Source organism: Ceratocystis lukuohia (assembly GCF_044167205.1).
Source record: "Ceratocystis lukuohia strain C4212 chromosome Unknown Supercontig7_pilon, whole genome shotgun sequence".
NCBI lineage: Eukaryota > Fungi > Ascomycota > Sordariomycetes > Microascales > Ceratocystidaceae > Ceratocystis > Ceratocystis lukuohia.
Window position 1 is genome coordinate 1,704,643 of NW_027263526.1, and position 21,957 is coordinate 1,726,599.

Here is a 21,957-nt window from a genome sequence, read left to right on the forward strand (position 1 = left end):
CATTTTTTCTAGCCCCCAAACTTTCAGCCACTAACTTGTTTCTGTTTCCAGATAGGTGTGGCGCCCCGCGCCACACACGCACTATATGGTGCATACTCTTCTGTATCTCTCCATTTCTTTCCCTATTGACGCCACATTACTGAAGCAAGCCGGCTTAGGGCTACTACTAGCTCACTCACTAGCTTAGAACCCCTTTTTAAATTATCTCTCGATAATCACGAACTCTCGAAATGCGTGGCCAAAACAAGTAGCAACAAGCACAAACACAAACAAGCACAAACCCGGGTGGTCCCTCCTGTCCTCTCCTCTTCTCTCATTCGATACTAACCCAACCAATCAAGCGACCTCCATGCTTCAGAAATACAGTAATACTTGGCACAAATGAAGCTTAGGCCAGCCAACATCCACCACTCAGCGGGAAAGGCCAGGGCCAAGCCGAGAGCAAGCCAGTAGCCAACAAAACACAATCAGGGTGCTAGAGTCCTGAAGCCCCAGGCCTCGCCGACCCACTTCCTCTTCTTCTTTCTTCCTTGCCTTCCTTCTGTGGCTCTTTTCCCTTCTCAGCCATGCCTGCTTCATGTTTGCAGAGTCGCTGATCGCTGCTAGAGACAAAGTCACAAACTTCAGAGGCAAAAGAATGTTCCAAGACTGGCGCACAAGCATAGGCACACACACACACATAGGAACAAAGGTGCACGCACATGCACAAACAATCTTCTCTCTTCTTCGTTCGCCAGGAGATTTTACCCTCTTCACTCTCACAAGACTCGTGTTGACAGCTGCAAAGAAACTGGGGACTAGAAAAAAATGAGGGTCTGAGGGTTTGAGAAACTTTCTGTGTCTTCAATGTCAACGTAAATTTCTCATCCCATCCTATCTCATGGCAGGCCAAACTAAACCAGGCTAGGACAGGGGGGGAAATAGAGGACTCCCCCTTCTCCTTTATGCTAATATTAGAAACACCTTATGAAGAGCACCTTCATCTCAGCGAGTCCCCAGCATCAACAACTATCACATGTGCTCACCATGTGCAAATTAATGCTAACATGCTTAATGCTATGTAAGTTACACACCAATCTCAGCCGTGTCGAAGAAAATATAGAGCAATAACACAGGCCACCATGGGCTCACAGATATGACTACACCTTACGTATACACAAACACAGCACACAGTCCAACACTACAAAGTAGCTCTTCCCTGTAGTTATGCATGCTATGTACATTACTAATACTGGTACTCACATATGTACTTGTGTACACAATGTGGCTTATGCTTCCTCCCTCGCTTAAAAAAACATCATCGATGCTTGGCATGAATCTTGGGTTTAGCTTGTAACACCGCCATTCGTGTTTGTTCGTTTGGAAGCCCCTCCCCTCGTTCGTCAGCTTGCGGCTTGCAGCTCACAACTTTTCTCGAAGCTATTTCATTTCCTCTTTCTCTGTTACTGTTTTTATTTCAACCCATGTTTCCTTGCCACCCTCTGTTTTGCTTTAGTGCGGATCTTGTAAAGCCTTAAATCATTTCGTTTCGCCCCCACGGATGCCGCCTTCTATTAACCCTAACATATATCCTACCCTTTTCATTGTAAGATCTCCACAGGCTTGTGGGCGCCTTTCTGCTCCTTTGTCTCTTGTGTTTTAGCTATGGATGTGTTTGATTGTCAACAATCAATCAGCTTTCGCGCTCTTACCCTTAACCCCTCTGTAGGCAACCAACTTGAGCCTTCCTTTTGGGCCTTACTCCAGTTAGTGTTTCACCAAGACAATCAAATATCGAACGGGGTTGTAGATTGGTGCTCTATCTATACTATCACATGTAGCTGAAATATGCACATTGTTTGTCCAAGATCTGCATTCCAAATACTCAACGTCCAAATGAAGCGTGTGCCTCTTTTCACGTCTCTGCCTTGTGCCCGCCTTTCGCTACCTGCTCGCACAGCTCCTTGAGCGCCGTGCCTGCGAACTCAAAGTCCTCCATGTCCAAATATACTTGGGCACTGATCCGAACCCAGACACGGTCCGCGTGCATATACAAGGGAAGCCAAGTCTTGTAGTCGCTCATTATCTTATTTGTCATCCACGTAATAGCTACTGTAGCTTCCTGGGCCGTTAGTACAGCTGCACCCGCTGGCGCATCCTCAGCCTTACCCACCCACAACGGTAGGGCTACATTGATCATGGCGCAGTCTGTTAACGAGCCGGCCTTGTTCTGCAGTATCTCTGTGCCGAGAATATCGGCGACCCGTTGACCGCCGTTCTCAGCTAGCGAGCGCTGGTATGTGCGAATGCGCTCCTCACCACCGAGCACTTGCTGCCGCCACTCGATACTATGCTTGACGCATAGGAATGGCGATGTGTCGATGGTGCCGACATACGAGAAATTTGTGATAAACGGCGACTGCTCACTGGTGGGCAGCGGGTTGTAGCGTGCGCCGGTGCGGGACTCATACCCGTGCGATGTTGGAACCGTTGAACGCATCAGGTGCTGGTTTCGGAATGCCACCTGCAGTACACAGCAGCCCCGCGGCACATGCAGCCACTTGTGGCAGTTGCTGAGGAAAAAGTCGGCATCCAGTGCGCCCAGATCAATGTCCACCATGCCGATGCCCTGGGCGCCGTCGACAAGTGACATCAGCCCCGTCTCCTTGCACGCGGCGGCCAGCGCCTCAAATGGGAAACGCACGCCTGGCAGCGATGTGACCACGTCAAACACACACATCTTGGGGCGCTTGCCGGCGGCGCGAGATGCTTTGACAGCCTCGTGAAAACAGGCAACAATTTCCTCGGTCTCACAGGGGTAGCGGATAGGGATGCCACGGGATGACGCCCGGCCATAGCTAAAGTCAACGACAAAGTCAATGGTCTTGCCACAAGCGCCATATATAGTTTCGAAATAGAGTATTTCGTCTTTGCAATCACTGTCCCACTCAAGGTTACGCAACACAATGTTGATTGCCGTCGTGGCATTGCTGCAAAAGACAACCGTGTCCAACGGCGCGTTTAGTAGTTTAGCCACAGCCTCCCGGGATGCCGTGAGATGATTCTTGATATCATAGCGGATAAAGGGGTCGGGCCGCGCCTCCGCCATATCCTGGAACTCACGCAGCTTGTCCCGGATGACGAGCGGGAAGGTTCCAAAGGAGCCTGACTGTAAATATTAGCGGGCGGGGTTTGGAGGTGGGCTCCGCTATCGGAAGATGCGGGGAGTTGGCAAACTCACCGTGATTCAGGTTCCGGTACGAGCTGTCCTGGGGAAATTCAGCCAGCAAGCTTTTACCAAAAGTGGCAATAGGCTCTTGGGTCTTGGATTCTGTTGCCATGGCTATGGAAGTGGTCAAAGAATATAGTCAGAGTAAGGAAGGGGTTGCGTTGTAGTTGGAAGTTTTCGGGGCGTTTGGTAGGACTAAGCAGTGTGTATATTTATGTAGATAAGGGAGGATATTAGACATAAAGCGATATTGCTGTGCTCTTTCAGGAGTGCTGTGTTGGTCTCCAACTTTGGCTATTTCTTTGGTCGCCTGCGCATCTCTGCTCAAGATATAGCTTGGACCAGTTTAAAAGCTCGGTATCATGTTTATTGTTAACGCTAGAATATAGTCTCGGCCCAGAAGTCCGCAGGCCCCGCACCTCTCCAAATCCGTTATGCGGAGCCCTAGCCCAATCAATGGCCTCCCTCCAGACCAGACCAAGCTAGGACTTTTGGGCCGAAAGTGACAAGTTTAATGACATGAGTAAAGGGCGCCCGCTCTTCGGCGTTGGCTGGTGGTCTAGATAAAGATGATGGCTTCTATTGGGTCACAGCGCTCTGACGCCATGTCGCCCCGTTGCTTGACAGACACTAGCTTGGGTCGCAAATGGATTTTTACGGATAGGCTTCATGGACGATTTGGCTGGCAGCAACTATGGTTGAGTCACGAGCCAAGAAAAGAACCCTGAGAAGCGGGTTAAAAGGACTTAGGCCGGGCGGCTTAAAAAGCACATAACCCTAGAGATAAGTCTCTGCTTAATCTTTTTATCGATAACAACTTACCTCATTTCTCATTGCTGAAAGAAAGCTTCAAACGTTATGCATGTTGTCACCTAATTTGTTACAACGAGTCGTCTTTAGCTCTTTTAGTTTTATTTTTCTCGTACATAGCCTAGAGTTTGCAGAACTATTTGCTCAGTTTCTTGAACATTAAGCGAAACACAAAAAAACATCTATACACGCGTTCTTAGGCTAGATCAATGATCTCATGCACGTAGAAGGCCCGGCTTGACAAGGTACGTCATGGCCCAACGCAAGCTTCCAAGTCGGCGCAGACAAGAACTGCAGAGGACGAGACAAACAATACTAAAGCTAATCTTCTAAAATTTCAGGAAAGTGCCCTTGGCCAGTAAAAAAAGAATCACGAACGCCGTCTATCGCAAAAACCGACAACTCAACGACTTATCCCTCCCCTCGTCTCTTCTGTACCTAGTATAGCTGCCTAACATAGCTACAATAGAGGCTCCAATGTCTTCCATGTCGACGGGCAGCACTAAACTTTCAAAGAGACAACGGAAAAAGCTCGCTGCAACCACCAGAGGTTTGGGCTCTCAGACAGCGGGGGTCACGCGAACAGCCAAGCAACCGAAGTCGAGACTGCCTGGTTCTCTATCGAGACACATCACGGATGCTCTATGGAATGCAGTCGAGGCCCAGGCCGAGTATTTAGGCCTACCTAAGTTTGGATCTGATGGTGATATCTATGCGGAGGTAGGGGGAAACGCCACTAGAGGGTCTCTTGCCCACGACAAGGTGGCTGATGTGAAAATATCGGTACGCAAACTCAGTGCCCATTTAGAAAACACAAACAACGCTAACGCTTGTCTAGACGACTTCACACCGCAAAGCTATCCACCGCAGTGCAGTTGCGTCCCAAGGACCCAAGCAGACATCAGATGTCCTCATTAGCATACCATTGGGGGATACATCCGATGAAGGGCTTAGCAGTAATATGCTGCCGCTCAAGTCGTCGCCCGAGTTTGATATTGATACAGCAGCTGTTACAGGTAACTCTCATATTATCATGGAATCCCAAGCTATCCCCCATCCAAGCTCTGAAGTGTCTGGAACTCAACCTCATCCGTTCGATAACATGCCCCGTCAGGCTCGACGCCGCATGGTTGCCATAGAAAAGCAACGAAACACACTGCGCCGTTTGCGTGGGATAAGCCCTAGCCAGCCCGAACCTGAGGGCATGAAACAAGACCTCGAGGCCTGGGTTCTAGCATATGACAGAAAGATGGCTAGTAGTAGCAAGGAGGGCCGGCGAATGGGAAAGAAAGGTTTAGGCGCCGGCCCGAGTCCCAAATCAAAGGCCAGCCCTAAGCCTAATCCCAAGCCTAAGCCCAAGCCCAAACCAAAATCGAAGATAAAAGCCATAAAGAAGAAAAAGGCTGAGGGCAAGGCAAAGAAAGAGCAGAAAAACAAAACAGGCCAGTAGAAGCCTTGTAGGCACGGGGGTCAAGTCTCTCTATTTTAGCATCCCTTTGCGGGCGTCGGGATGGGTAGGTTAATGTACATGAGTTATTAGCCGGGTCGGACTGTTTTGGCTTATTGGGCAGCATTGAAGTGGTCCCCTATACTGCAAAATAAATCGTGTTGGCTCGGTCTAGAAGCGCCAAAAAGAGCGAGCAATGGAATCCCTCTTTGGCGTCTTTCTCCGCCCTCCTCCTGCATCATTTTGAAGCCTAGTCGCTTTTATCCCCCCATCCTTCTCGCTCTTATCTTTAGAATCGTTGCCGTGAAACACGTCCGATATCTGGTCCATGATAATTCCCGAGATCCCCTTTCCCTCCTCCAGTGCCTTGCGGTCCTCCACCATCCGCTTTTCCTTCCAGTCCTCACCCTCGTCTCCAAGCCACAGCTTCTGGAGAATGCTGCGGTCCTTCTCGCGCTGCTTGCGCGCCTCCTCTGCGCGTTGCGCATCCGTCATATTCCGCATCTTCTCCTCGCGTAGCAATCGCTTGACCTCTTTGGAACGGTCGCTCAACTCTGGTGTGCCTAACGCGCCCATTGCCTCCATCCGGCTACCAAACCGCTCCATGATAGACTTCCCAGTGTAGTCATAGGCCAGTTGGCTCGTCGACAGTGAGAAGGTCGAGCTGAGTACGAGGAGCCGCAAGTCAAAGCGCCGTGGTGGCAAAAGGATAGCCAGTCCGGAGGCAGCAGCTAGCACAATCGCAGAGGTATGCAGCCATGCAGGCGTATCGGTTTGGATTTCGCCAAAGATGGTCTTGTTCGTGGTGGGGTTAGGATTAGCCATCGTTAGAGTTGGCTGCAACAGTATTGTGGGACGTATCGGTGCAGTCGAGACCTATTCTGCGGGTCGCGGATTGCGAAGTCCTAAGGAAGGGTTTGCGAGACCAATGCAAGGGTTATTGGTGTGTTAATCTCGGAGCATTAGACGTCGAGAAGGTGGTTGCGACGAGGGCTGGCTGTGGCCGTGATCTCGGATGAACTTTTGTGGCCTGGTTGCACAGAGGATTTTCCACACTCAAGGACTTAACATAACCCTTGTATTTAATGGTAACCCTGATGCAACCCTGATGCAACCCTACCTATAACTGGCCAGACGCACGAGCCGCCGTAACCTTGCACAGTTCGTTGTTGTCAAGTGTCATTACCACAACATATGGGCATGTCTGGATGTATGTCTCCGAGTCGATGGCATTGCAGCAATGAGATTGGGCATGCATCTATGGTGCTTGGTTAATGTGGCTTGTTGTTGACGGGTGACAACAGGACTGGCTCGCCTCAGATTGCTGGTATGTGTCGGGAGGATGCCTGCATTGGCGCGACACAAGCAAGAGGTCTACACAGGAACCTAGGCAGAAAACAAGACATAGCTAAAGAACGAGACGGACGCCAAATGGCAGATTTAGAGAGGAGAGGACAGACCAGGCCATCTTTGCTTGGTGGGGGTATAGTGCCCTTGAAACGAAAAAGGTATTTATGTGGGGAGTTGTACGCATGTCAGACATATTCACTTAACATGTGAGATGGAAAGCAACAAAAACAGAGCACTTATTGATTGCTTTCGGAATCTCGGGAAATAGTGCTCCATTGGGCCAAGATTTAAGTACAAGGTATCCCATAGATATGGATAGCTTATTAGAAAGCCGTAAGACTTTGGGGCTTAAAGCTCTAGCATGCCCTATGTTTTTGTAAGAGCCTCAGCAGAGTAGCAAGTCTTTGACTCGAAGCAGTTGGTTGGCTTGGCCATAACATGATCATAGAACAGGCTCTTTTAGATTGCCCTTTCGCTATACTCTCTAAAAGCTAGGCGTGTTAGAGAGATATGAGATGATTCAAAGAAACAGCAAATAGAAAAGGAAGCCCGCATTGCAAACTGAGGACTCCGCTTCGGTCCCTACGTTTTGCCGAGCGGACGGCGGGATTTAGCCTAGTTCTGGTTGACTTTGGTGTAAGCATGGAGGAAGCGAGGATTCAGAGAAGCTAGACTCCTCCAGACTGAGGGGGACTTAGGATACTTGATTCCAAAGGATGCAGTGGAAAACGGCGGACACGAGAAGTGGTATCGAAAATTCGCAGGTATAACAAGGGGATAATGAGGCAAAAAGAGACAGACAAGGGCAAAGTGCCATGCAAAGAGGGGCGCTCAGATGAAGTCGCCTGATGGCCAGTTCTCGGCCAGTACCAAGTGTCTCTTGCCCCTTTCCTCGCAGTCACACAGTGCACAGCATCAGGCAAGCATGTGAAACCATTGCTTGGGCAGCGAGAGGCAAGAGGAGGGGCAGTCAGACGCAGAGAGAAACCCGACGTACATCTATCTAATATGTGTTATATGAGTGAGGCGAGGTGGGAACAATAGAAGAGGAAATCTCTTGAAACAAGACAAGCGGAAGCTGGACAGCACGCTGAAACAGTGCGCAGTATTTGTCTTTTGTTATGCAAGTAATTGCTAGGAGAAAATAAGAGAGAAATGCACAGAACCAGACGGAACAAACCGCCGCGTGGCAATAGAAATCGCTGTGAAGAATTTGATGAGTAAGGTGGGCTTGCTCTTTCTCTTTTCTTACTATTCTCAAGATTGGCTATTTTTTGTAGCCAACTAACAGTAGAAAGAAGCTATTCATCATGACCAAGAGGGAAGGTGCGAAGTTTAGGGCAAGTAAAATTTTATTTTCTCTTGATGGGAATTTACCCCTCTTTGCCTCCCAGGACCCCAAAAATTTGTAATTCCTAAGGCTTCCTCCCCAAAGAAAGCACAGTCTTGATCACACCCATTCTTTTATTTTTTGCTTATTATTGAGGAGATTCAATCTAACCTAGCCTAGCCATCGCTTAGCATTACTCCGCCTGGTTCCCCTCTATTACCCTCTCCTGTACGAGCCTTCAAAGGGAAAGTAAAGCAGTGTAATGGCTTTGAGGTACAGCCTTGTGTTGGAAGCATATGCAGTGGCACTAAATGCTTGCATGTGGACTGCCGTTGACAATTGTCTATCCCGTTTCCTCCTGGTAGGGGGCTCTTTATCTACCAGACTCTCTAGGTCTGCCGGTCTTCAGACCTTCAGCCCTTTAGCCCGTGCTCAATGGCCCAGGCTTGGCATCCTTCATCGCCTTCCTTCCTACTTCTCAGCCTCCCTGGCTTACTGCGAGTAGACAAGCCAACGCCTTTTATCTCCTCTAACTAGAAGAGATATGTTCTCCGACTATAACTTGAGAGGGGGATGCCTACATCGTCGTATCTGAGCCGATATCTCGCACTGCTACTAGCATTGGCACTAACGCTGAAATTGATATGTGTGTGACTTGACCCTAGCGGGTACGGCAACTGCCACCTGTCAGGAGGACTACACATGTGTATTTCTCATCTCGAGAAACCAGCCATACCATCGACCTTTTCCACTACTTTTCTCTGCCGTCTTTGGAAGCCGTACTCATCACATCAGTCCACCTCATTTTCTCTTCCCATGACATTTCGACGTGGCGGTGCCTCCCTCTCCCTGTATCACCCGACGTTATCTCCATGCCTGGACAGAGTCACACACATACGCACGACACCCCGAAAACATTCCATTTCATTTCTAACGAGCCGCTGGTGTGAAGTGCAACAAGTGCAGCTGCAGGTGTGTTTGCCTGGAATTTTCGAATCGCCTTGTCTCCAAGCTCGCTACCGAAAAAAAAAAAAAAGAAAAGAGGAAAAAGAGAAAGTACTCCTATCGCCCAACGCGCTGCCATATACTACTGTACGTTGCAATCACGAAGATTAGAAAAGCAAACTTATCAAACCGGAGAAAACCCCCACCAAGATTTAAGGAGTCACCCCTGCAACAGATTTGCGGTGGGCTTTTTCCTGCCCTGATCCTTTGCCTTGCATTCTTTTGCTAGCTCCATACAACCAGCCTTATTGCTAGCTTGTCCTGCCTTCTTTTGATTCAAACATCCCCCGGGTTCAGTCTTGTGAAACTCGTCGTCAAGTCAATCACAAGTAAGTTAACTTCGCACGAAAGCTGCCAGTTCTTTGCTTGTTGAAGTTGGCAGAAACCCCACATTTTTCTGGGTTTCTTCAACCTGTTTTCCATACAACATAGCTCTCTTACACTCACTCGACTCCTAACTCCAAGCCCTCAGCTGAAATAAGCCGGGCTGCTAGTCTGGTCTGATCTTGAGCTGAGTTTTGAAAGCTTAGGCAGGCAGCGATGGCACTAAAACCAGGGTTCAATTTTGCCTGCTGGTCAGACGGTGGGGGGCCGAGGCCTGTTTCAGACGACCACCCACCCAATTGTGTCTTTAGTCAGCTAGCAAGGGCGACTTGGCTTTGGTTTTTTACTTAGACCTGGCCTTTTGCTTCAACGAATGCTTCGTTATGGACAAGGTTCATTCGAGGCAGTTTCGTTAAACAGTTGATTTCGCTTCCGGCGTTTTTTGCGCTAGAACAACTACTGAACTAGTTTTCTAGTCTGGGGTTATCATAGATCGCAAATATCCTGCGGACAGACGGGATGGCTTCCCTTAGCTTTAGGTCCTAGCTCCTAGATCCTAGCCTGCTCCTAGCTGTCATATTTTGTTTATCGTTGAATACCTTGCTTGGCAAAAGCTTTTTGTGCACAGTATCCTACCATCTATTATTGACAATATTCTTCACCCTACAGTTTTTCAAAGGGGCATGCCCCTCCCACCTCTTTTCTTCACTGTTCATCAGATATTCACAAAACTTCTTTCTCCGTTTCTAGTCGTTCCTATGGTTCCCTAAGCTCACCGGATAAAAGCAACCTTAGAACCGCGCCACGGAACGGAAGACCAAAAAAGCCTTTGTTCTTAAGGTAAGACAGCTCGCTCTACTAATGCTATTCCTTGCTTCTGGCTTCTGTTCTGGAAGGAGAGAAAGGGAAAAGAAAAAAAACCCGTGCATCCAGAATACTTTCTCAGTAGCTCTTCCGGTTTCTTGCCGCTGTTGCTGCCCGCTTGACTTCGCTTTAAAACTGGCCACCCCTCCGTCAAGGTCTGTCTAGCCCCTTCTCGGCCGTGAGAATTGGAGTTGTTAATGAGAGATTTTGGCAAGGGACTGCTCTGCTGCCCACAACAAGTCAAGTCAATGCAAGCTGCGATTGAATTTGACTCGTACTATGTCTTTCTGGCCTAGACCTGCAGCAAGTAGCAGCATCCACTGTTGCAGGACAATATGCATTGCACCTACAGAGTTGCAGTATTTTTCTGCACTGCTACTGCACGGGCGCTGAACTAATGGCTGGTTGGTTGATTGGCTGATAGAATGGCAGCCGTGGTGATGCTACTGATGAAGATGTGGCGGGGTCTTTTTTTTTTTCCCTTTTCTCCTTGCTCAGTCTTTTCTCTAACTGAGAGAAGATTAGCCAAGCTGTTTTTCTCTTTTTGTCCCTTCTCTCATACTCCAACACCATGTACTATGTACACACAACACACTGTAGTCTGCACTGCACGCTTTGCCCTCCCTCTCCTTCAGCTTCAGATGCAAATCTCTATTCTGCGCACCGTACGCAGCAGTCCCCCATCAAGCCGCAAAAGAAGGAGAGGGAAAAAAAATGATGAGTCTAATACAATGACTGACTTGACATATGCAGGGAGGAGCCTGTAATTATATATCTTGTGCTTCCTTTTTTGTTCTGGTACCAAGTGTTGACCAGTCACAAACACCTTTTTATTTTCTTTTGTTCTTCTTTGTTCCCTTTCTTTGCTCTTATATCTCTTGTTTCCCGTTGTTATCCTCCCTTTCTTTGCTCAAAAATTGCGAGTTTGTCTGCGCTCTCTTCCCTCTTCTAACCAGTCACATTTAATCACAAACTTTCTCTCCTCCCCCCTTCCATCCCGTATTGCACCGTTGCAGTGCGCTTTTCTCGGCTTTGCTGATCTACGATTCAAGTCTCAGAGTTGAAGTCGAGTCTCGAATATCTCTGTCGCCCTTCTTCTTGAGGCGAACTGTGTGCATTTAGTTGTTCGTCTTGGCCCAACAGTATCTGTGCGCGCCATCAAGGCAAAGAAAGCTCCTCCCCTACTTTACGTCAAGTTGTGTCTTGGTTGAAGGAGGAACTCTTTCTATCTTGGCCTTCTTTTCTCACCTGGCCCCTTCCTTTTCCTCGTCTGCCCATGTTGTTTTCTCTGTTAAGCCACTTCTTCCTCATGCTTATAGGCCCCTGTACCATGCACGCTTTCTGATCCTGACATCTTCACATCGTTTTTCCTTTTCCTCCGCTCAAGAACTTGCCGTTCATGCTCTGCTTCTTCTCGCTCAAGCTCAAATTCAGGCCTAAAGCCACTCCGGACTGCCTGTTTTAAGTATCTTCTCAACCCTTTATCATTTTCATCCCTTGTCTTACTTCTACTCTCTTATCTTCTATTCGTTCATATATCTCTCTTCCTTTGTTACATGTATTGAGCTTCGCCTATCATTGTGTCTATCTACTTTAAGAAGACAATACCACAAGACCTCACATACAAGCGAGCCACCTTGGGCCTTTTCGCGCTGACAACTAGCCACCGCCTGGTTTGTTTTCTTTTGCTATCCTTTCGGACTTGCATGGTAGGCGATTAGAAGGATCGCCTACTATATATATGTACGTATGTACCACATCGACATTAGCCAGCTAGTGCTCTAAATAGGCTTAGCCTCTTTAACTAGCACAGCCAACAGTCCAACTTCCACGACTTCAAGCCACCAATCCCCAAGCACATTGTTTCATCACATCCTATCTAGTCTTGTTGCCTCCTTTTCTCTATTTCTTCCCATCTTGACTAGGAGACACGCAGTGCGTGGGTTCCGTTTTGGGCTGACCAGCGACCGGCTTAATTTTGTTGAACGATTCGCTGATCAATGCTCTTTTCCTCTTTGAGCTGTTGCACTCTCTCTTCTTGCTCTTCACTTACACTCGCTGCTTTCCATATAAGAGAGCTCGGGTTGGTTTCTCCGTGCTTCTTCAAGATGGAAATCCTGAGCTTCGGAGCAGTAAAACAAAAAAAGAGAAGACAAGCGAGACATACACACAGCCTCCCCGCTCTCAAAACAACAAGCCTATAGCATATGCACCCGCCGTACACAACATTATTAAACAGCACAACACAGCACAGCACATTTATTGTACACAAATGTGACGGGGAACGGAAGCCTTGACACAATCCCTTCCCCTTCGCTTTCTCTTCTCTTTCCCGAGAGTCACAAATTCCCCATTGTTCTTGTTTCCTACCGTTTTTGGGGTCTCAATTTCCGATTGATTCAAATACGATGCATTTCGCGTCCTCTACCGAAGACATCCACTTCTCTTTTTTATACACTGTTTATTTATACTATTTATTTATTCTGTTTTTTTTCTTCCGCTATTCTAACACAAGCTTGCAGTTCCATCTCTGAAATACTGTCCTTTTCGCCCCCCAGCCCATCGTGTGCATCCGTCTTTCTAAGAACTGCCGACGGAACAGACACATCAGATCTATCACTTCCCTTTCCGCTCAGGCAGACACCATTTAGCCATCCTTGTCGGCCTAATATCTGATCTTGATCTCAATTTAACCTCAATCCCTATTTACTCTATTCATTCTTAGCTCAAGCCTCAAGCAACTGGGCCTTGTGTCCACCCCCCGACTATCTGCTCGACTTTGCTTGCCTTCCTGCTTCAAGGCCTTCGCCCTAAATGAGGGGGGCTCACTAGCCTCATAATGAAAACCTCACCTCAACTCAGTCCTTTTTCTGGGCGAACTCCAGAAACTCAAACTCAGGATCTAAAAAGCTCGCCAGATTCTCCACCAACTCACCCGTACTCCGCTTCGGCAAATGCTTCACCATCATCCTCTAGCATGATGTCTGGAGGAGTTGGGCTTGGGCTTAACCTGCCTGCTCCCAGCCTTGCTTCCAGCTTAGCTTCAACTAAAGGAAGTAGTTTTCAACAAGAAGGGCCAGTCTTAACACCATCACCAGCCCCAAGTCTAGCAGCTCTAAGTCCAAGATGCATCAAGTCTGAGGTCACTAGCCCAAGCCCAGGCCCTAGCACAACTCCCACTCCAGTAAAGCCAAAACGCATGCGTACCAGCAAGCCCAAAGTCAAGACTGGCTGCAGCAACTGCAAGTAGGTCATCATATCATTCCCCTTGCTGTTTTCTGTCTCTTTTTACCCAACACACGCCATTATCACATACCAGCTGTACGCACACATACACGGTCCCTCCGTCACTAACAATATTGCCCTCTTCCCTTATAGACAGCGTAGGATCAAGTGTGATGAGAGACGGCCCTCCTGTTTCAACTGCGAGAAGTCGCGGCGGCAATGTGCTGGCTATCCAGCACCTAGTCGGAGTGCACGTGGACACGAAATTGTTTCTATTGCACCAAAGCCCCGGCTAATTGCCTCAGCCCCTATAACGCCGATGGCTACAACAAGCCGGGCCTTTCCATTCCCTGGCAGGGTTTCTAGGAGTTATTTCAAAATTCCTAGCCCTAGTCTCAGCCCAAGCCCTAACCGTCACTCCTATAAACTCCAATGGCGCTTCTCCCCTGTCAGTCCTGGCAGTCCTGGCAGTGGTATGCCTTCTCCAACTATATTCACACCACTTTACTACCCCGTACCACAACCCCTTCAGCTTCTTGATGAAGAAGTGCCTTATTACCAGCTATTCCGCTCTAAAACCGCCGCCGAGCTCTCTGGCTACTTTGATTGTGTCTTTTGGACCCAAACTGTTCTACGTGAATGCCATACTTCCAACGCAGTCAAGTACTCGGTCATCGCTCTCGGTGCCCTTTACAAAACTCTAGAGCAGTCTTCAGAGTCTCCCCCAAGCTCCCCTATTGGTTCACCATCTGCTGAACCGCACCCGGACCTCAAACAGCACTGGACAGTGGCTGTCAACCACTATGCTAAGGCTCTTGGCGCCATAGTTCACGAAATGGTCGACACTCAGGCAACCAAACGGCTACAGCTCATGACCATTGTGCTACTAGCCTGTTTCGACTCTTTTATCGGTGACCACCGCCAGGCTATCATACAAATCCAAACTGGCTTAGGCTTGTTGGACAAGCTCCGCAAGGAGCAGCGCAGGGCTTTCATCTCTCAGGATGAAAGCGAGCCGGTGGAGGAAGAGCTCTTGCAAATGTTCACTCGCCTCGCTATTCAGGCCAAGTCTTACGATATGGCATTCCATTTCCCAGATCCCTATGTAGTCCGCCTCAACCAGAAACCCCTTGATGATATCGGGTCGCCTCAGTTGGATAGCGAGACTGCCAGTAACTTCAACTCCTTCCGCCATATAAATCTACCACAGCGCTTCACATGCCTCATCGAAGCGCGCATCGTTTGGGACAAGATGCTTGAGACTATCTTCAGATTCACTGAGACCTTCTTCACACTACAACGTACCAATAACAGCGCGCCCATGGGACTCCTTCCAGCCCGCATGTTACAATATGGAATGGGCTTCAAGGACCAGCTCGAGTCCTGGGGCATTGCCTATCAACATATTCTAATGAGCCGTTTTGCGCTAGGCATTTCATACCAAGAAAAAGCGGGCATTTCCGTGCTCAAGATGACCCATTTGATGACGACTGTCTTGTTCCTCATGACCTTCAACAAAGAAGAAATTGCCTTTGACCAGTTTGAAAACTATTTTGATGCCATCGTCAACCTTGCAGCTGAAGTTGTTGGGGACGAGGAGCGCCGGGCTACCACGCAACGCTGTAGCAATCTGAACACCTGCCCACACCGACGACCGGGCATCAACGACTCTTACACGGCTTACCATATCAAGCCTAGCTTCAGCGCTGATCTTGGCATCGTCCCTCCGCTTTATGTGGTGGCTACCAAGTGCCGCAACCCTGTGATCCGCCGGCGGGCTATTCGTCTGCTGCAGAGCAGCTCACGACGAGAGGGTATGTGGGATAGCCAACTATCTGCACGCATCGGCGAGTATATCGCCATGTTAGAGGAGGGCGACGGTCTCGGTCCACGTGTTTGGGACCTTGAGGAAGCACCGCCAGTTATCCCCGTACCACCATCGCCCTCTCCAGTGCCAACCGTCACCATGCCCATTGTCCCCCCGCCTAACATCACGCCATCAACGCCCCTGATTAAGTCACCATCGTCTATGGGCTCCCCCTCACCTAGCATGAGCTCAGTTTCCAGCCCTGGTGATGACGGCTCGCCACGCATGTACTCCACAAGCCCAGGGGCACGCTATACACAGACGGCGTCGACTCCAACGTTTCCAGCCAAGTTTGGGATGCCGCTGTACGGCCCTGAATCTGTTCCAGGCGGCACAGTACCCCCTTTGCTCCCCCATGTGCTACCGCCGGCAGTGCCAATGCTCAAGCCCATTCCCGAGAGCAAGCGGTTGATGGTGCAAGCGGTGGAATTCGACTTGCGTGCACGCTTTGCCACGTTGCATCTAGGCACACGAGGTTTGATTCCGGGATCAGTAGATACGAAGTCGCGATACTGGGAAATATCATGGTGAGTGCAATGGTATGGGGGGAGTGGGGAGGTTAGATATACATGTGCCATTTACTTGCCCTTTGTTCCTTTTATGTTTGTTTTTTCTTACATTTTGACCTTTGTTTTTCCTGGTTTCTTAATGTCATCAAATACCCTAGGGGAGTTTGTAGAATTATGCTTTTAGTCATCTTAGGAAGGGGAAGGCATACAGGATCGGCGTTAATCTTTGCTCTCTGTTGCGATTAGAGGGGCTTGTCGCGCGCACAGCCTCTACACAGAGAGGTTTTGTCTATATTACTATATTTGCCATTTATCCAAAGCATCAATATGCAAGGTGATCAGTTGGTCGGCCTCAGTCACTTTGCCGTGCATCATACTTAGTCTTTCTCCCAGCTCTGGTCAAGAGCCTTTTGTTTCTGTCGAGTGTTCCATCCCAGCTTGCCTCGGATGCTATTGACCCAGTCCTCGCTTCGGCCACCGCCATCAGCCAGCACTGAAGCGAACGGATAGCGGCTAGCGCTGATGGTGACATAATCGCCAGTCTGTAACTCAACGCGCTCACGGCCATCAAACGAAACCCACGAGTTTGTGCGCGCATCATACGGCACGCCAATCCGCAAGACAATCGTGTCTGGTAAGATTATCGGGCGAAAGGATAGTGCATGTGCGCAGATGGATGTGACCAGCATGACAGGATTGTCCGGATGACACAACGACCCGCCTGCCGCAAGATTATACGCTGTACTGCCTGTTGGCGTTGACACGCACACGCCGTCGGCCAACACCGATGTGAAGTGCTCGTTGTCGCCAAAGATCTCGATGTACGACATGGTTGGGTTTGGCCCACGGTCGACCACCACTTCGTTGAGAATCTCAAACGTACCGTCAGGTCGATGCGTGTGTTGGTCATCTCTCTCCTCACCAACCAGTTCCTCAACCAAATCGCGCATCTGCAACCTCTCCAGCTCCTCCTCATACAATCCCGGCGATGCGTCAGCCGGCAGCGGATGACGTGCACGTGTACGCATCACCGTGCACTCAAAACGCAATCTTAGGCTGACCACAACGCCATTTGTAAAGGCATGTGTCAACGTGTCTTCAAACTTAGCAAAGTCGAACTTGGTTAGGAAGCCTAGGCTTCCTAGCGAGAAAGTTAGCACCGGAGGCACCACGCGCTGGAAGAGCCAGCCAGCATATAGCACTGTGCCGTCACCGCCCAATGTGATGCAGAAATCAAAGTTCTCTGGCTTATCACGGCACATGCTTGCCGTCCACAGCCGTAGCCGCCCGTGCGTTGCCTGCCCTACCTCTACTGCTGCTTCCTGGTCGCCAGCTTCTTCATGTAGCGCAACGAGTTCAGCACGCAGACCTACAGCATCGAAACGGCGGTGGGCAGCAAGTTTCTCTTCAACATAGACAACGTAACGCGCGCCACGAGCCGGGTGCAATAACCAGTGCACAAGATTCCGTGTCTGCACTAGCAATGCGGCATCGTGGATCTTGGTCAGCACAAAAATAGACCGCACCCGTGCCTTGATGCGAACACTCCCAAGACGTCGCGAAAGCTCGCGCACGCCCCAGACCATGTCAGTGAGTTGGTTTTTTGTCAGATGACGGCTGTGTAGTGATGCGGGGTCAGCTGCAGCTACAGCTGCGTCGATATCGGCATTGGATTTGGCTTTGGTTCTAGATTTGGGTCTGAATTTCAGCATAGGTTTAGCATTGGCACTGGTACTGGCGCTATCATCGTCGATACCAGAAACCATTCCATGGCCGCCAAACTTATTAACTGCTGTTTTCTTACGTGTCCGTCGATCTATTGGCTCTTGTGGTGCTGGCGTACTGGGCGTCGGGTTTATCTCGGGTGGCGAGCTACGTCGTGACTGGCCAGGCGTCACAACACGCGGTTTGCTCATAGCCCCGACCCACGCCTGCTCATCGGGTTGGCCGCAATAACTACCCAAGCAGTTTGTTTCCTGGGGTGGAGAGTAGCATGTAGTGTCGTCCGGTGTATTAGTGGAGCTCGCCGTAGTATGTTTCTTTGTGTGGAGACGGTGTGGGAGTGGACGGTGTGAAGTATATGGATCATCATCCTCGCTTCCAAGACTATCGCTGCACAGTTGGTTGCTATCCTCATGCTCCCCCAACCCGCCATCAGTCTCAGATGCGGTAGCCTCTCCGTCTGTTACAGAGTCTTCGATATCAGCATCCCGCGAAACTTCTTCCCTGTGTGCCTCGGCATCACGCGCACGTCGCTGCGACTCCAGGAATTGGTGCACTATGCACTCTGTGGGGGCGCGGTTTATACGCGGGCGTGTTAGTCTCGGACCAGTAGTGGACCGGTGATGTTGCCGTGCGGAGTGCTTATCAGGTGTGAGCGGGCGCGGGTTCTCCATGTTTACAAGCGAACTTTTACGGCGATGAATGCCAGTAGGATTGAATTGGACCTTCGCTAGGCGTTAGTCTTGATACAAAGTCAGCCAAAAGCAGGAGGAACCGGTGAGGATGCATACCTCAACCAGGTCGTCGCCATCACTTCGTTGGCCATTCTCAGTGGGCGTATGGCTCATAACGAGAGCTTGTTGCAGGTATATCAATGCAGTAAGATACGGTAATATCAGGCTAGCTTTAGCTACCCTATGAGCCAGCAATTGTAGCGGCAATCTTGGTGACTATGCACGCCAGGAACCACCGTACAGGAAATGACCGATTGTTTACGACGTATGTTAGGTGTCAAAGGAAACAAACAAGCAAAGGAGAAGAGAGGGATGCTGCTTTTACTGCTTATCTTAGGAAAGTGGCCCGCAAGCAAAAGGGTCACGACGAACAAAGAAGGGAAAAGAAAAGATGATGAATCCAAGTTTGATTCGTGTTTGGTTACATCCAGAGACGCAGAGATGGAGCTAAGTGCTGGTTGGTGTCTTTTGTTCTGCTGATACCAGTGACGTCATCACAGCTCAACCAGAAAGTGCATTGATTAGGTTTGGAAAATGGCGAGAGTGGAGTTGACGAAATCAAACTTGTCTACAGCATTAACGTAGAGCTCAACGGCAATAAGATTCCAATCCATAGTGCGAACTTTTGGGTGCCGTGTTTACTCAAACCCATCGCCGTCGAGTCCGCGGGCTCAGCTGTGGGTCTCCACTTTTAACCCTAGATCATACCGTTTATACCCTAGAAACGTATCCCAAGCCACGGCTATCCATTCACCTCCTCTTTACATTCTTGGTCTAGTCTGTTCATGCCGGTTTAAGAGCCATCAAAGCCGATCGACATACCAAGGCGCCTGGCCAGCAGACGCCTCCTATGTGGATCATCCTCGAGTAAGTTGATCATTCCTCCCACTACGGCTCTACAAAGCCCTACTAGCAATTCAACTATCCCTATCCTAACACAGCGTGCCTTACTGTCCAGTCGAAGACTAGAAGCTTGCGCGCAACGAAGCCGATAACACGGCGGGGAAGGAACTGTGGGAATTCATTCGAACTGCTTCAGCAGCTCATACTCCTAGACATGCACTTGTGTCAGCCGAGATTGCATCTTGTTGCAGCGCTATCAAACACCTCCAGTGCTGCTTGTGAAGGCCATCCCAGCGTCTTTCGACGTCAAGCCTAGGATAGAGCTCGCCAGAAACCTTGGGATGTGCATAGACTACTACGACGACTGCCATGATCAAGCTTCAATCGGGACGGCTTTCTAGGCAGCCCTAGGAAACCCCATCTTCGGCCGGCTTCTTGGCTAGAGGGGCAGCACATTCAACACGAGGAGCGAAACGTGGACAGCAGGAAGGCAAACGCAATAGACCAGAATGATGCAAGAAAGGCAAGCAGAGGCGGGACAACGACAATCATTGGGAGCCCATACTCTAAAGCCTCTCTCAGCCAGGCCCGCCCCCTCGCATGCTCTTAGATTTGAGTACATGTGTGTTCCAAAGTCGGAGCCAGACAGCGCAGTGGCATAGGAGCAAACGCAAGCTAGACAAGCATCGACTACAGCGATCTGGATGAATTCACTTTGGATGGTCTCATGAGCTCGGCCAATGGGGTAGGCGATCAGGAACCGCAGTGGCGGCATTTTGAAGCGTGTCGCATGATAAGTCACAGAAGTATGAGTGTAGGCAGCAATTGGCCTGAATTGCTTGTCTATCCCACTAGCTATTAGGCCTGTCTTCTGGAGACTTTGCACGGTTTTCTCGAGTTTCTTCGCAACAGGCCATCTAACACGGCTGATCCCAACTATCAGAATCAGCCTAAATAAGCCTAGGCAAGCAGATCTCAAGGAAGCTGCAAATCTGGCCGACGTTCTCTTTATCTCACGAGGGCCTGTGTGAGTTTTTTTTCCCCCATTTCCACCAGACTATGAGCCTGGTATTGTGGCTGGATACGGCTATCATCGGGCTTGAGAACGGGCTTGTCTACTCTGTAAGAGTAAGCGTCTTGCAATGGCTACGCTTGCTAACAGGTCAACAGACAGCTGGGCTTTTGTACGTGGGGTGGGGTGCACAAGGCGCAGATGTGTACTCATGTCCCCTGAAGGAATCGGACACGGACGACTTCCAGATTCTCACCAAGCACCACCCGGCGCAAAGCCCGGTGGTAGGATAAGTTGTTGTGGGCCCATATTAGGCGAAGGCGTTGGGGTGAGGCTTGGAAAGGCGGAAGAAAGGGATGGGGAGAAAGAAGGAGCTGAACAAGGCGAGAAGAGATAAGGTGAGGGGCGAGGAGAGTCTGACTCTACTGCGCTTCTGTGTCCCTCTCCTTCTTATTCGCCTTTGATGCCTCCTCCCGATCCCGAATCGTCTCGCATTTGTCTTGTCTTATTCTTTCCTTTGCACTTTTGCAGAACATTGCAGAGCTGAAGCTGACTTAACTTGCCTTCCGTTCCTACTGGGATGTACAGAACCCTAGGCGCCGGGGATACATTTACTGCAGCCGCCCTGTTTGGGCTCAGCATGTGCATGCAAGCCCAGGCCCAGGCCCAGGCCCAGACCCAGATTGAACACCAAGATGAGACGCAACGCCAGGCAAGCCTGGATAATGTGGAAGTCATTAGCAGCCCAAACGGCCACGGCGAGGAGAATATTTCCAGACATCTTGCTAGTTCCTCTGACTCTACCACTGGCACCAACCAGCCCGCCTATTCCAGCACAGGGTTACCGGCAGGTCTGGACTTCGCCGTAGTCCTGGCTACACAAAAGGTACAGCGCGAGGGCTTTACAGGGCCTATGGATTCAGAGGCACACGGGTTGGTGCAGATGCTGTTGGACAGATTGGGGCAAGCATCATCATGAGGAAGAGAATGGGGCCACTACAAGGGCTGCTCCTATTCTATTCTACCAAGCGCAGGGGGGAGAGGAGCGAGAACGAGAACGAGGGTGAAGGAAAGGATGAGAATGGGGAATGGAATGGGAATGGGTGGGAATGGGGAAGCACAAAGTGACGTTGGCTTGTACTGTGCGTCTGACACGGTGTATCTACGTTTCATGGCGGTATGGATACAGTGTTTATTTGTGCATGCGGCACGATAATATGTTATTGATAGGTTATGCTATTATGCACGCACAAAAGACCGACTTGAGGAGGAAAGCCATGATATGATGCAACAACACGAGCTGCGCCTCTGCAGGGCGAGTTGGCCAGAGGGCCAGAGCAAGCAGGGCAGAAGCGAGCGAGGTAGGGGCAGCAAGCAGGGCAGAGGCTAATAGGATGATAAGAATGGTTATATAGGCGAGCACAAGTTCTGCAGCAGCTCAGCGTAGTGTATAACGAGTGGTTGTGCCAGTGCCAGGCTTGGCTGGGCTGGGCTGGGCTGGGCTTGGACCTGGGCTTGGGGCAGATGTCACAATGCAAATGGTGGAAATCAGTGGGATGTTCGAGAAATAAAGAAGCAACAAGAGGGGAAGACGAAAGAGGAGACAAGAAAAGGGAGAGAAAATAAAGAAAAAAAAAAAGCACTGGGCTTACAGGTAGCCAAGCAGCAGCAAATTTGCCTATAGAATGGAGGTTTGCATATACTTTG

General features: G+C 49.7%; 6 protein-coding genes across 6 annotated transcripts; 3 read left to right on the plus strand and 3 right to left on the minus strand.

The window, feature by feature from the left end:
• Positions 1-1,894: 1,894 nt before the first annotated feature.
• HOO65_070353 (Hercynylcysteine sulfoxide lyase) lies at positions 1,895-3,320 on the minus strand (the record flags this gene model as incomplete). The annotated part of the gene is made up of 2 exons (XM_071005034.1): positions 1,895-3,144; positions 3,221-3,320. 2 exons carry the CDS (start codon positions 3,318-3,320, stop codon positions 1,895-1,897), a joined length of 1,350 nt encoding a protein of 449 aa, XP_070857071.1.
• Positions 3,321-4,495: 1,175 nt separating this feature from the next.
• Positions 4,496-5,468, plus strand: HOO65_070354 (uncharacterized protein; the record flags this gene model as incomplete). Its single annotated transcript, XM_071005120.1, has 2 exons — positions 4,496-4,801; positions 4,857-5,468. 2 exons carry the CDS (start codon positions 4,496-4,498, stop codon positions 5,466-5,468), a joined length of 918 nt encoding a protein of 305 aa, XP_070857072.1.
• A 168-nt stretch (positions 5,469-5,636) lies between these two features.
• Positions 5,637-6,290, minus strand: HOO65_070355 (rhomboid family membrane protein; the record flags this gene model as incomplete). Its single annotated transcript, XM_071001311.1, has 1 exon — positions 5,637-6,290. The coding sequence occupies one exon, from the start codon at positions 6,288-6,290 to the stop codon at positions 5,637-5,639; it is 654 nt and encodes a 217-aa protein (XP_070857073.1).
• A 7,592-nt stretch (positions 6,291-13,882) lies between these two features.
• On the plus strand, positions 13,883-15,961 carry HOO65_070356 (putative transcriptional regulatory protein C15D4.02; the record flags this gene model as incomplete). The annotated part of the gene is made up of 1 exon (XM_071001312.1): positions 13,883-15,961. The coding sequence occupies one exon, from the start codon at positions 13,883-13,885 to the stop codon at positions 15,959-15,961; it is 2,079 nt and encodes a 692-aa protein (XP_070857074.1).
• A 355-nt stretch (positions 15,962-16,316) lies between these two features.
• HOO65_070357 (putative kinase C1B1.02c) lies at positions 16,317-18,335 on the minus strand (the record flags this gene model as incomplete). Its single annotated transcript, XM_071001313.1, has 1 exon — positions 16,317-18,335. One exon carries the CDS (start codon positions 18,333-18,335, stop codon positions 16,317-16,319), a length of 2,019 nt encoding a protein of 672 aa, XP_070857075.1.
• A 2,555-nt stretch (positions 18,336-20,890) lies between these two features.
• Positions 20,891-21,378, plus strand: HOO65_070358 (uncharacterized protein; the record flags this gene model as incomplete). The annotated part of the gene is made up of 2 exons (XM_071005194.1): positions 20,891-21,183; positions 21,285-21,378. 2 exons carry the CDS (start codon positions 20,891-20,893, stop codon positions 21,376-21,378), a joined length of 387 nt encoding a protein of 128 aa, XP_070857076.1.
• Between the last annotated feature and the right edge of the window lie 579 nt (positions 21,379-21,957).